General features: G+C 42.9%; 1 protein-coding gene across 1 annotated transcript in view; it reads left to right on the top strand.

Moving 5' to 3' along the window:
• Miga1 (mitoguardin 1) overlaps window positions 1–12,052 on the top strand; it is a 39,855-nt gene that overhangs the window by 15,856 nt on the left and 11,947 nt on the right. Inside the window, exon 7 of the mRNA XM_051195523.1 lies at window positions 9,630–9,727. Coding sequence (XP_051051480.1) covers window positions 9,630–9,727 — 98 coding nt within the window. The remainder of the gene's footprint in view (window positions 1–9,629; window positions 9,728–12,052) is intronic.

Raw genomic sequence — 12,052 nt, 5'->3', positions numbered from 1 at the left:
GGCTACATAGTGAACCTGTCTTAAAAAAACAAGGCAATTTGCTGTCTACCAGGATGGCTCAGGGAATATGGGAGCTTGCTGTTACGCCTGACACCTGTATACAATTACTGGAACCCACATGCTGTAAAAAGAATTGAACTCCCACAAACTGTCCTCTAACCCCCCCCCCATGCACAAATGTACAACCCAAAATTAACATAAGAAAAGTAAGTGAATAACTTGTGAAGTATCCCTTGAATTGTTTCCCGAGCACCTTTTATGTTCCGTGACTTAAGTGACATGAGACCAGCCAGGCCTTCCTGTTGCTGCATGCAATCGGATTGACTACTTACGTCTTCTCCTATGAAACAACTGGAGAGTCATACAGTGTATTTTTAACATTGACTCAGAGCCAAAGCTCCCCGCAGAGCAGCTCCCTTCGCTTCCCTGCCTGCCTGTTCTTTCCATATCTTGTAACTCGAGCTTGCCTGTTTAAGAGCCTAAGATAAAGAACTTGAAAGTAAACAGATCTGGTTTGAGACTTGAGTTAATTTTGGCTTATCTGCTGCTATTCCTGAGGATTTGTGGATTCATTTACAGACACAAATACCACAGATATCAAGTAATAGATATATAGTAGTAGTAGTCTACAAAATTACATTTTTCTTTAGTATGTAAATAATCGTGTAAATTTTGAAAAAAGTAGTGTAAGTGGATGGTAGATTCAGAAATACTATTTTTATTCTCTATATAAATATCTAATAAGTATGTCAATTTTCGTGTACCAAATGTACAATAAAAGTATGTCTATATCTTACAATAAGTAGAAATTTGTTATTTTCATTATTGTGTTATCTTTCATATATTTAGATAGAAACTTCTTTTTAGTTGGTCACAAGAATTGGGATTGGTAGAATATAGGACTAACGCCTGATACCCAGGAGTGACGTCACTTTAGAAGGAACCCTCCTGTTAGCATCATGTGTATGAGTCTGTGTCATAGTGTGTGACGCCGGGTATGTGTCAGTTCAAGGTTTGGTAGTGTGTTCTGTGTTTCTCAGTAGCACTGTTTCAGGGGTGATGTGAATCGTAGACTTTCGTTACAACCTCGTCTCTAAATATCCAGACGAGAATCACGTAAAACACTCAGGAATTAGTATTGTACCCCCTTTCCATTCTTGTGGTGCTAAGTGTCGAGTGAAGTGTCCGAATGCTAGACAAATGTCCCAATATATTTTCTTGACTCTCTTGGTCCTTTTTTGTAGGACCAAATTGCTGGATCTAATGCCAATTTAATAATAAATGTGATTAACAACATATCAAGCTTGCTAATAGTTTCTGAACATAATTTAATTGATAGGACTAATATGAATAAAGTTCTAGTTTACTAACCTATAGTATTTTTAAAGTGAATTAGGCTTTATATTCCATATGCTTTTTTATAACAGTATGTATTGTAGCATCAGTATCAGAAGCAACTCTAGAGCTGTGAGTATGATCAATGTTGGCTGTATTTTTTGTTTTCTTGGCTGATGCAAAGGATTTTGAGATTCTTTTACAATGATGTGTAGGAACAAATTAGACCTTAAAAACAAGCCAGGAATTTTTTTTTTTTTTTTACTGTTCACAAGCATTGTTATAAAATGTGCATACTTTAGGTGTTAGGCCCCCACATGATCTATTTTTAAAGTAAATGAACTAAGAATTTTAGATCTGGAATATGTATTTAGAAAAACATTTTTTCTTTTGTATTTTTGTTGTTCTTCAGCTTTGCTTGCTTGGTTGCTTGGTTGCTTGGTTGCTTGGTTGCTTGGTTGGTTGCTTGGTTGCTTGGTTGCTTGGTTGGTTGCTTGGTTGCTTGGTTGCTTGGTTGGTTGCTTGGTTGGTTGCTTGGTTGGTTGCTTGGTTGCTTGGTTGGTTGCTTGGTTGGTTGCTTGCTTGCTTGGTTAAGATGGGCATCTCACTGCATAGCATAGACCGGCCTGAAATCTCGTCAGGACCTGAGCTAACCCGGTGTGTCGGCTCGGTGTGTGAAGACACAGACAAGCCTGACCACTTGGGTGTCCTGGTGTTCACATGGTGGAGGAGGAAACTGAACCCACACTCGTGCCGTGGCATCTGTGCCCATACACATGCATGCATGCACGCACAACAAGTAAATGTAAAACCCACGTGTTCTGCATGCTGGCGTTACAGGAGTGTGCCAGCACACATAGGTCAAACATGTCACTTACATGTCATTTCTGTGTGGATAGCAAGCATGGCACGAAGGTGTCACAGGGAAGAGGATGTGCCGCTCTCACTGTGGTCCCAGTCACTCAGAGTCTGGCGTGTAAGGAGTATCACAGAGCACACACGACAGGGGAATAAGCCCCACTCTGTGTTTATTCAGTGCCGTGGGAACCCTGAAGAAAAAGCGCGTGTTCTCTGGGGCACTTAAGAGAAGGCTTCCGGGAAGGAGCAGCGGCGGAGACACACAGCAGTCTGTCAGGAGGAGAGCTGAGACAAGGATCCGGCAATGCTTTTATCATGTCTCTTAGCTCTTTCTTTGCAGACGTGCCTGTGTCTCTGGGTTTGGGGTTTTTGGCTTTGTTTTGTTTTGAGTTAAGGAGAGTCCCTCTAAGGAAAATATAAATATTCTTTTCTGCTCTAGTACTGAGTACACACATTTCTCCGGCAGAGAAAAACAACAAAAACCTATAAACAGTTCCTCCTGTCCAGGGGAGAGGCATTCTCAGGCTTGGTAAGTAGCCAGACAGAACACTCACGAACACTGAGTGAGCTTAGCTGTCAGCAGAAATAGCGCAGCCTCTGCTCTCATCAAATGGCCCAAAGTTGACACCGTGAGGCCACTGTCCTCCTCTCTCCTGCAGAATTCTGTGACGGGAGGACCTCCCTGAGGACACGATCTGGACTGTAGGGTTAAGTTATATCCTCGGGTCTCTAAATAAAAGACTAAAAATGACACAACACTGGAGAATGTGGGCAGCAACTGCCCTCCAGTGCGAAGCCTCGTGACTCTAATTTCAGAGGGCAAAATCATAGCACAAAACGAATCTTAGCCGGCGTCACTTCTGCGCCTGAGAAGACCAGTCGGACATAGGAGCTGTGGCCTCCAGAAACAGTGGGGTACCTGATGCTTGCCCTTCTTCCCCAGTCCAAAGCATACCTTCACCGTGGTGACTAATTACACGTCGAGGATTTCACTCCGACTTCTGTGGTATTAGGGAAGGCCCATCTAGGGCTAGGTAAGAGTCGCCGTCTTCCTCAGGACCAAGTTGACTAGTATTTGGACTAGTTTTCTGCCCCCCCACTTGTCCTTTTGGCCAGGGCCTTCATGCAGTACACAAACGAGTTGTGTCTATTGTCCCAATTAAGGTCTAACCCTCCCTAACTGGAAACTGGCTCTTTTTGTTTGTTTTGGTTTTTGGAGACAGGGTTTCTCCCCCAGGCTGTCCTGGAACTTACTCTGTGGAACAGGCTGGCCTCAGCTCGATCCGCCTGCCTCTGCCTCTGCCTCTGCCTCCCTAGTGCTCAGATTACAGGCATGCACCAGCACTTCTTGGCCCTAATTACACCTTATTTCAGTCATTTTTTTTTTTTTTTTAAAGAAAGAGATAATGCTACTACCTAAAATGTGGGCACCCCTCTCTTCTCCCTGTTAGGAATCACAGTTGCTCTGCCATGTCATCATGGTGCATGAATGATAAACAGGGAAAGCCAGTGGTAAGCTGTCTCTGCCCCTCTGTCCACACGCCACCATTTCACGTACATGAGGCTGTGGGAGTCAGAACACACCCAGAACCCAGCTTTCCTCTGGACCAATGGACCTCAGTGCTGCAGAGGTCACTGAAGGGTAAATCAGAGCGTAGCCCTGCCCTTTCTGAAACTGTGTTTGACTTTGTTCTCTCTTCCAAACTCCATATTTTAGCATCTTAAAACTGGGGTGGGGGGGGTAGCAGATTGTCGTACAAAAAGGGGTGGGTGTGGTGGCGTACACTTTTAATCCCAGGCAGGGGCTGTCCTATAGTCTACTCACATAGTGGGTTCTGTGGCACCAGGGCCACACAGTGAGACCCTGCCTCAACACAGGCAACAAACCCTCCCAGAGAAGAGCCACAGTAGTTTTCTAGGCAGCTGATATTTTGAACGATTTAAGACTACAAAATATTTGTTGGCAGCAGGAACTTGTCCATTTTCAATAAAACCAGAGAGAGGACAAGGTTGTGAGCTATAGCTAATTGGTAGAACCCCTCTGGACGGCAGCCGGAAGCAATCAGATGACTGACCTGAAGACACTGGGGGCCTCTTCTCTGTGGGCTTAGGAAAGAACAGAGGAATCTCTGGAATCTCCACAGAGTCTGCAGAGGCTAAAATAGACCCAGGGCCTCCTCAGTGACAGGAATAGAATGTGCCCAGGACATCGGAACTCAAACACAGAAAATCCACTTGGCTTGGTCTAAGGAAATAAAGTTAAGGCCTGAGGGCCAGGGTCAAGGCGGAAGTGACTTCTAGTTTTATATCTCTCCTTAAAAACAAAACAAAACAAAAACCCCCAAAACTTAAAAAGCAAATCCTTCTTTGGAAGACACTTAAGTAATGTATGAATTACGAGGTTGTAAAGGAGGAGGAAGGGCTTGAATCCAGTCAGGTTTTTGGCCTACAGCATGATAACTGAGCTAAAATTAAACATCGCGGTATCATTGCTCTTCCAAAAAACGTCGACTGTCTCTGCATGAGTCTTTTCTAAGTTCCAGGTGACAAAGATAGACAGAAAACATTAAGAGATGTTTAGATTTGCTTATTTTTTAAAAGATTACCAAGCAACTAACCCAACAAAAAGCTCCTCCGTTGGAAGCCAGTGTGGGCCCTGATAATTTGCAAAATGTCATTAACATGTGATCATCATTTGTGGAAAGCTTTGAGGACTTCTGAGGTTGTTTCCATTCATTAAAGGGCATAAGCTGTATATTTCCGGTTTGTAAACTGACTTCACGTAGTTAATTTAGGTCTCAATATTAGAAACATCAGAAATTTAACAGGGCTCTAAAAACGTGTTAAAGATTTACTATAGACAAAACGACCCAAATGAAATTAATGTTAGGCCCTTTAATCATGGTTCACATATCTTGGGAATTACCAACACCACATCAGAAATGTTGGTTTACACAAAGCAACATTTAAGTGCTTTTAACGTCCTTGGTGCTTTGAAGAACTGTATAAATTATTGGGGGCAAAAGAAGAAAAACATTCGCTGCTAAAGTTGCTTCTTCCTGCCCGCAGATTGGTTTCTTCTTCTGTGTTATATGTTTAGGCAATGGTTGCTGAAAAACAGAGTCCATTATGTGGCACACGTTCATGAATGGCCAACTTTGGATCTTTATATACCTAACATTTAATCCTTGTGACACTCAGGTGGATTTTGCTCCTCTGTTTACACGAGCTCACTGAGAAACAGGTGAACTCTCTCAAGGTTACACAGCTAATAAGCAATAGGACCCTGACTTTAGTGGGAGCCGTCTGCCTTTGCCTCCCAGGACAGCCAGGTCTACAGGAACAAACCCTGCCTCAGAAAACCAAAGATCCATACATACCTAAAGTAAAAACCCTAACTAAGACATCCCCGGGGAAAATTTCGTAGGAGTTTAGGAAACTGGTAGGATGAAAGCTTCCGTTTCAGATGTTGTGTTTTGGCAGTACAGTCAAGAATTGAATTGAGGCTCTTGAAAGTGTGTTGTATGTTTTAATTGGGTGTGTGAAAACTGAGCATGGGGGCTTGCCCAGACTTTCTTACACATTTTATTGCTTCATCCAAGAAGCAGATGTGTTGTTTCTGTTCCTCATCGTTAGGCTGCCATTCAGGAATTACAACAATCTCTGAAATAAGGGGCACGGTATGTTGTTTTCTGGCACATAGACACAACACATTAGTGATGAACTCAGAGTCGCCAATAATTAGTTGCTATTGCATTAAGCAAAGAAATCGGAGCACTTCCCCTCGGTGCTATTTAACCAAGAACAAGCCCAGATTTGAATTCTCTTCTTCACTTTCCCTAAGACTTCCGTCCTCTGCCTGCTGCATGAGTTTGGGTCTGTTCCTGCCTGAAGGTGACATGGGAATCCGTCACTGAGTGTGTGTCTGCCTGTGTGTGTCTGTCTGGATGGGGCTGTCCATAAAAGGGGGCTTTTCTCTGCATTTCTGGAACAGCACAGAAGATACCACATGGAACCTTTAGCAATTTCACAAGGGGTTGGGCCACTGACTCCAGCTGACATATATCATGGACATCCATTTAAAAGACTGATTTCAGCCTGTTTGCTCTTTCCAGCAAATGGTTATCATAAAACATACATTGATCAGAGTCGGGCATGGGATGGTACCTAAGATTACAGCTATGCATTAGCTTAGGTTGTAAAAGTTGGTTACAGGGAAATCCAAGCTAGTAAGTTGATTGTTTCATTATTCTCTTAAACACGGGCTAACCCAACAGGCCAGGTACACAGTAGGACAGCAGTTTTAAGCCTTACGTGAGTGTAAGGTACATTATTAACTCTGGCTGTGAAGTCCAGCAAAGGTTCCAGTCTGTTAGAATGTAAGAGATGCTTTGTAATATTGCATCACCACAGCAGAGTTGGACTCAATGAGTAGTTCTAGTCCCTCTGGATTGAGTCAGCTTTGTTAATTTTCTTTATTTAAATAAAGTACAATCATAATTGATCTGGATGACATTGAATGGCTAGTTACTGTCAACTGAATCTAAACAGGCTTAACAGTTCCTGTGTAATATGTGCAAAGCAGAGTGGTTCTAGATAACTGGTGTGTGGAGACAGTGACGACAGCCACATGGAACCTAGAACAGGGGATGGTTCTAGATAACTGTGGTGTGTGGAGACAGTGACGACAGCCACATGGAACCTAGAACAGAGAGTGGTTCTAGATAACCGTGGTGTGTGGAGAATGACGACAGCCACATGGAACCTAGAACAGACTGTAAATTTCATCCTGCTTTACAGCTGTGGTGTAATGAAATGGTACACGCTTACACAAGCACCACTGACAATGGAAAGGAATTAAGACAATACAGCTTCACAATGCAGACTCTTAAACATCTCAAGTGTATACATGTGTATGAGTGTGTGTATGTCTGTGTATGCTTACATGCATGCATTTGCGTGTGCCCAAGTGTGTATGTGTGTGCTTGCACATTTTTGCACACATGAATTTGTGTGCGCAAGTGTGTATGTGTGTTAACACGTGCAAGTATGTATGCCTGCATTCATATGTATGTGTGCAAGTATGTGTATGTGTGTGCTGGCACAGGTGTGTTTTTACATGCATGTATGTATATGTGTGCCTTTATGTGCACACAGGTGTGTGTATGTCTGTGTGCTAGCACATGTGTGTGTTTGCATGTATGCGTGTGTGTGTGTGTGCATTTTAAGTGGCTTATATGTACTGAAATGAAACTTACGAGAATTTCTCCCATAATTGAGTGTCCAAAAATACTATTTGCCAGTTATGAAACTATTTATAAGAGTGTGAAAGAACTGGACTGGAAAGATGGCTCAGCGGTTAAAAGTATATACTGCTCTCACAGGGGACTTGGGTGTGTTTCCAGCACACACTTCGTGGTTCACAACCATAGTAGTTCCAGTTCCAGGAACTAACCTCTGTGAGCATCTACATGTACATGGTTCACATAAATTTACTCAGGCACACATAGAAGTACATAAGTAGTAGCATAAAATTTTAAGTGCAAGGAACTTGTTTTATTTTCTAGTTTGGGAGAGTATTGTACATTTCTGAGGTTTTGTCATTTCCTTTTGGTTTGGTTTGGGGTGGTTGGTTTGTTTGTGTGTGTGTTTGTTGGCTATGCTAGATAAAGAATCCAGGGTTGTAGTCACTGTGGATGCTACACAAGTATTTTACCACTGAGCTACATTCCCAGACTGTTATTTTTTAAGTAGAATAATTTAATCTTTGTTTACAATGGTCCTTTAGCAGAAGGGTTTTATTTCTTTGTTTTTTGAGATAGTGTCTGGCTATGTTGCCCATACTAGCTTTGAACTGCTGGGTTAAGCTAGGTTCCTGACCCCTGAATAACTAGGATTGTACCAATGCAACACCACACCTGATTTGGTAGAATTTTAAGAGAAGTGCTTTCAAAGGCTTGATACAAGCATCATATGAAACAATTATAACTTAAAGTTTAGAAGGTGAATAGTTAAAATGTAAGAGCTGGTCGCAGCAAACACGAAACAGAGTATGGTATGCAGCACCGGTGGGCATTCTCCACAGCCTACCCGGGACCTCGCCCCTAGGCATCACCCCTTTGTTCTACATAGGACTTAAAATGTAATCGGTTTTTGAATTTAAACTATATTAATAGAGTTTGGATTTTACTTCCCAATGAAACACAATACATTTCTGTGTTTCTGATACATAGGGGTTCTCAAGAAATTTTGAAAGATTTCTGGCAAAATTTATGACATTTATTTAAAGGAGGTTTAGTAGAATGGAAATTTGAATAAATGAAACCAAGGAAATTCTTGGCTTCTTATTAAAGGGGATAAAGCATTTTAACAAGTTTAACAGATTGAGAATGTTTTATTCTTTGCTTTTTATACCCATGATGCATTTTTTTTAAGTACGTTGGTTATTAGGTACAATCTAATCAAACAGATAAGTAGTTTTCAAGCTGAAAATTTATTGTCATTGACTGGATTCCTGTTGATAGTTTGGAGGCTCTTCAGACCCACAGTCAGGATGACGTGCATTGCTAACAGGTGACCTGTCCTAGTACAGCCTCATAGATTATTTCCAAACAGGTCAAGCTTTACCACCATTTAAGAACCCAGCCGGGAGGTGGTGGGAGGCAGAGGCAGGCCGATCTCTGCAAGTTCGAAGTCAGCCTGTTTCCAGGACAGTCAGGGCTGTTACAAAGAGAAACCCTGTCTCCTAAAACAAAACAAAAGCCACCGAGGTGGTTAGTTTTTAAGTAAAAAGAATAAACATGACAATCTGATATCTGGTCTTCATGGGTTGTTCCGTTTGTTAAAGTCACCCTCAGAGTTTGACGGAGGCTCTCTGTCAGTGATGAGCCAGAAACTTTGTGTTAATAATTCAGTAAAACCCAAAAACCCAAGTGTGGCGGCACAGGCCCTTTGGTATTTTGAGACAGTCTCACCGTGTAGATGTCTGGCTTTGAACTCATGATTCTGTCTTCCTCTGCTTGTTCAGCTTATCTTACTGGTGTGGGCCACCACAGCCTGCAAGACGCATGCAGGTGGGTCTCTATGAGTTCAAAGCCAGCCTGGACTACATAGTGAGTTCCATGACAGTCAGGGCTACACAGAGAAACTCTGTTGGGTTTTTTGTTTTTGGTATTTTTGGTGGGGGGGGGAGCTCTTTTAATTAAAAAAAAAAAATTAAAGAAAAATGAAGACTGCCTTTTCCAGCACTTTGTCCCGTGCCATGGCGCTATGTCAAGCGAGGACACTGTAGAGTTTGTCGGATTACCACCCACCATAGTTTGTTACTGTTTGCGCCGAGCCCTGACTGTCCGAATAAAGAGTAGAGGTGAACTCACACTCTAGAAAGTGAGCGTGACAAAGAATAACGATGTGGGCCCCACCTTTTCCCTTTTAAGATAAAGACACAGATGCGGGCACGAAGGAGGCGATGGATGACTTTGGCCTGCAGGACACAGGGGACAGTGAATCAGATCTCTTTGCTTCAGCAGCAGAGGTAAGATAAGCTATGCTCATGGTGAAGGAGTTTCACCAGTGCACTACACTTCAGCTCAGTTACCCTGCGTGTGCGCACGCGTGTGTGTGCGCGCGCGCGTGTGTGCGCACGTGTGTGTGCGCGTGTGTGTGTGCGCGCAGGCGTGTGTGTGTGTGCGCGTGTGTGTGTGCGCGTGTGTGTGTGTGCGCGCGTGTGTGTGTTCACAGATTACATAGCTGATAAAAAAAAAAAAGGCTTGTGTCTGTGCTGTACAAAGAACCCTTACAATTAAATACTAAATAGGTAAGTAGCCTAATGTAAAAATGGGCAAACCGAACAGAAATTGAAAGATTTCTCCAAAGAGAGTAAAGTGCTACCTGTTATCAGTCATCTGCTCATCTGCTGTCGTTGTCACATAAAGGCAGAACAGCCGTCGTTATGAGAGGGTGTGTGAACTTGTTGGTGACAGAGAGCCAGGAGAGCCACTTTGCAAAACAGTAAAACACAGAGTTACCGTCTTACCCTTCTGTTTATGTACCAGGAAAGTTGAAAGCACGTATGTTTTGAAGTTGAACAAAAATATTCATAGCAACCTGTTCATGACCCCAGAAAGTGGAAAAACCCAGTGTCCATCACTGAGAAATAGACAAATAAAATGAAGTGTGCCCATTCATCAGAGCCTTGTTGTTTTAAATATTATCTACATATTTGTATGTGTGAATAACCTGTATGTATGTATGAATGTATTATGTATGTATGCATGCATGCATGTATGAATTAGTGTGTGTATGTATGTATATTTATATGAATGTATGTATGAGTGAATGTATGCATGTATGAATGTGTTTGTATGTATGCATGAATGTATGCATGTATGAATGTATGTATGTTTGTATGTATGAATGCATGTATGTATGTATGTGTATATGTATGACTGTATGCATGTATGTATGTATGTGTACTACATGCAGCTTGGTGCCCACAGAGGCCAGAAGAGAGCACTGGATCCCTCGGAAGTGTGGTTGCGCAGGGGTTGTGACCTATCTGGTGAGGGACTGAGACCCGAACCCGGGTCCTCTGGAAGAACAGCCATCTCTCAGCTCCCATGCATTTGAGTTTTGGTGATCCATAAATACAAGTGGACTGCCGATGTTTAGTTTATCGTGGTAGAACCTTGAGAGCAGCTAAACACAAAAGGCCACACACAGGCTAATCCCATTAAATGCCATTTCCTCAGTAGGAAACTGTGGTTTCCCAGTAATGGTTTCCAGGAGCAAGGAGAGGCGAACAGGAGGTCTGCTAATGGAAAAGAGGCCTCCTGGTGGAGTGACAAATACATTCTTGAAAGTACTGTTGGTTACGTAACTCTGCATGTTCCAACACCCTGCAAGTTGTATACTTTAACAGAGTGGATATCATGGTATATGCAAGACTTTTCAGTAATACTATTTTCAAACGTGTAGAGCTGGGAATATAACTGAGGAGCGAGAGGGCATGCATATCATGTACAGACCCTAGGATCTCTCCCCATAGACACACACACACACACTCATACACACACACATGCACACACACTCACACTCATACACACACATGCACACACTCACACACTCACACACTCACACACTCATACACACACATGCACACACACTCACGCACACTCATGCACACACACATGCACACACTCACACTCATACACACATGCACACACTCACACTCATACACACACGCACGCACACTCACACACTCACACTCATACACACATGCACACACACTCACACTCATACACACATGCACGCACACTCATGCACACTCACACTCATACATGCACACACACTCACACTCATACACACATGCACACACGCACACACTCACACTCATACACACACATGCACGCACACACACACTCACACTCATACACACATGCACACACTCACACTCATACACTCATGCACACACGCACACTCACACTCATACACACACATGCACACACTCACGCACACTCATGCACACTCACACTCATACACACATGCACACACACTCACACTCATACACACATGCACACTCATACACACACATGCACACACTCACGCACACTCATGCACACTCACACTCATATACACATGCACACACACTCACACACTCACACTCATACACACATGCACGCACACTCACACTCATACACACATGCACACACTCACGCACACTCATGCACACTCACACTCATATACACATGCACACACACTCACACTCACACTCATACACACATGCACGCACACTCACACTCATACACACATGCACACACTCACGCACACTCATGCACACTCACACTCATACACACATGCT

This window comes from Phodopus roborovskii, unplaced genomic scaffold (assembly GCF_943737965.1).
Source record: "Phodopus roborovskii unplaced genomic scaffold, PHOROB, whole genome shotgun sequence".
NCBI lineage: Eukaryota > Metazoa > Chordata > Mammalia > Rodentia > Cricetidae > Phodopus > Phodopus roborovskii.
This window is presented reverse-complemented; position numbering and strand designations above follow the sequence as displayed.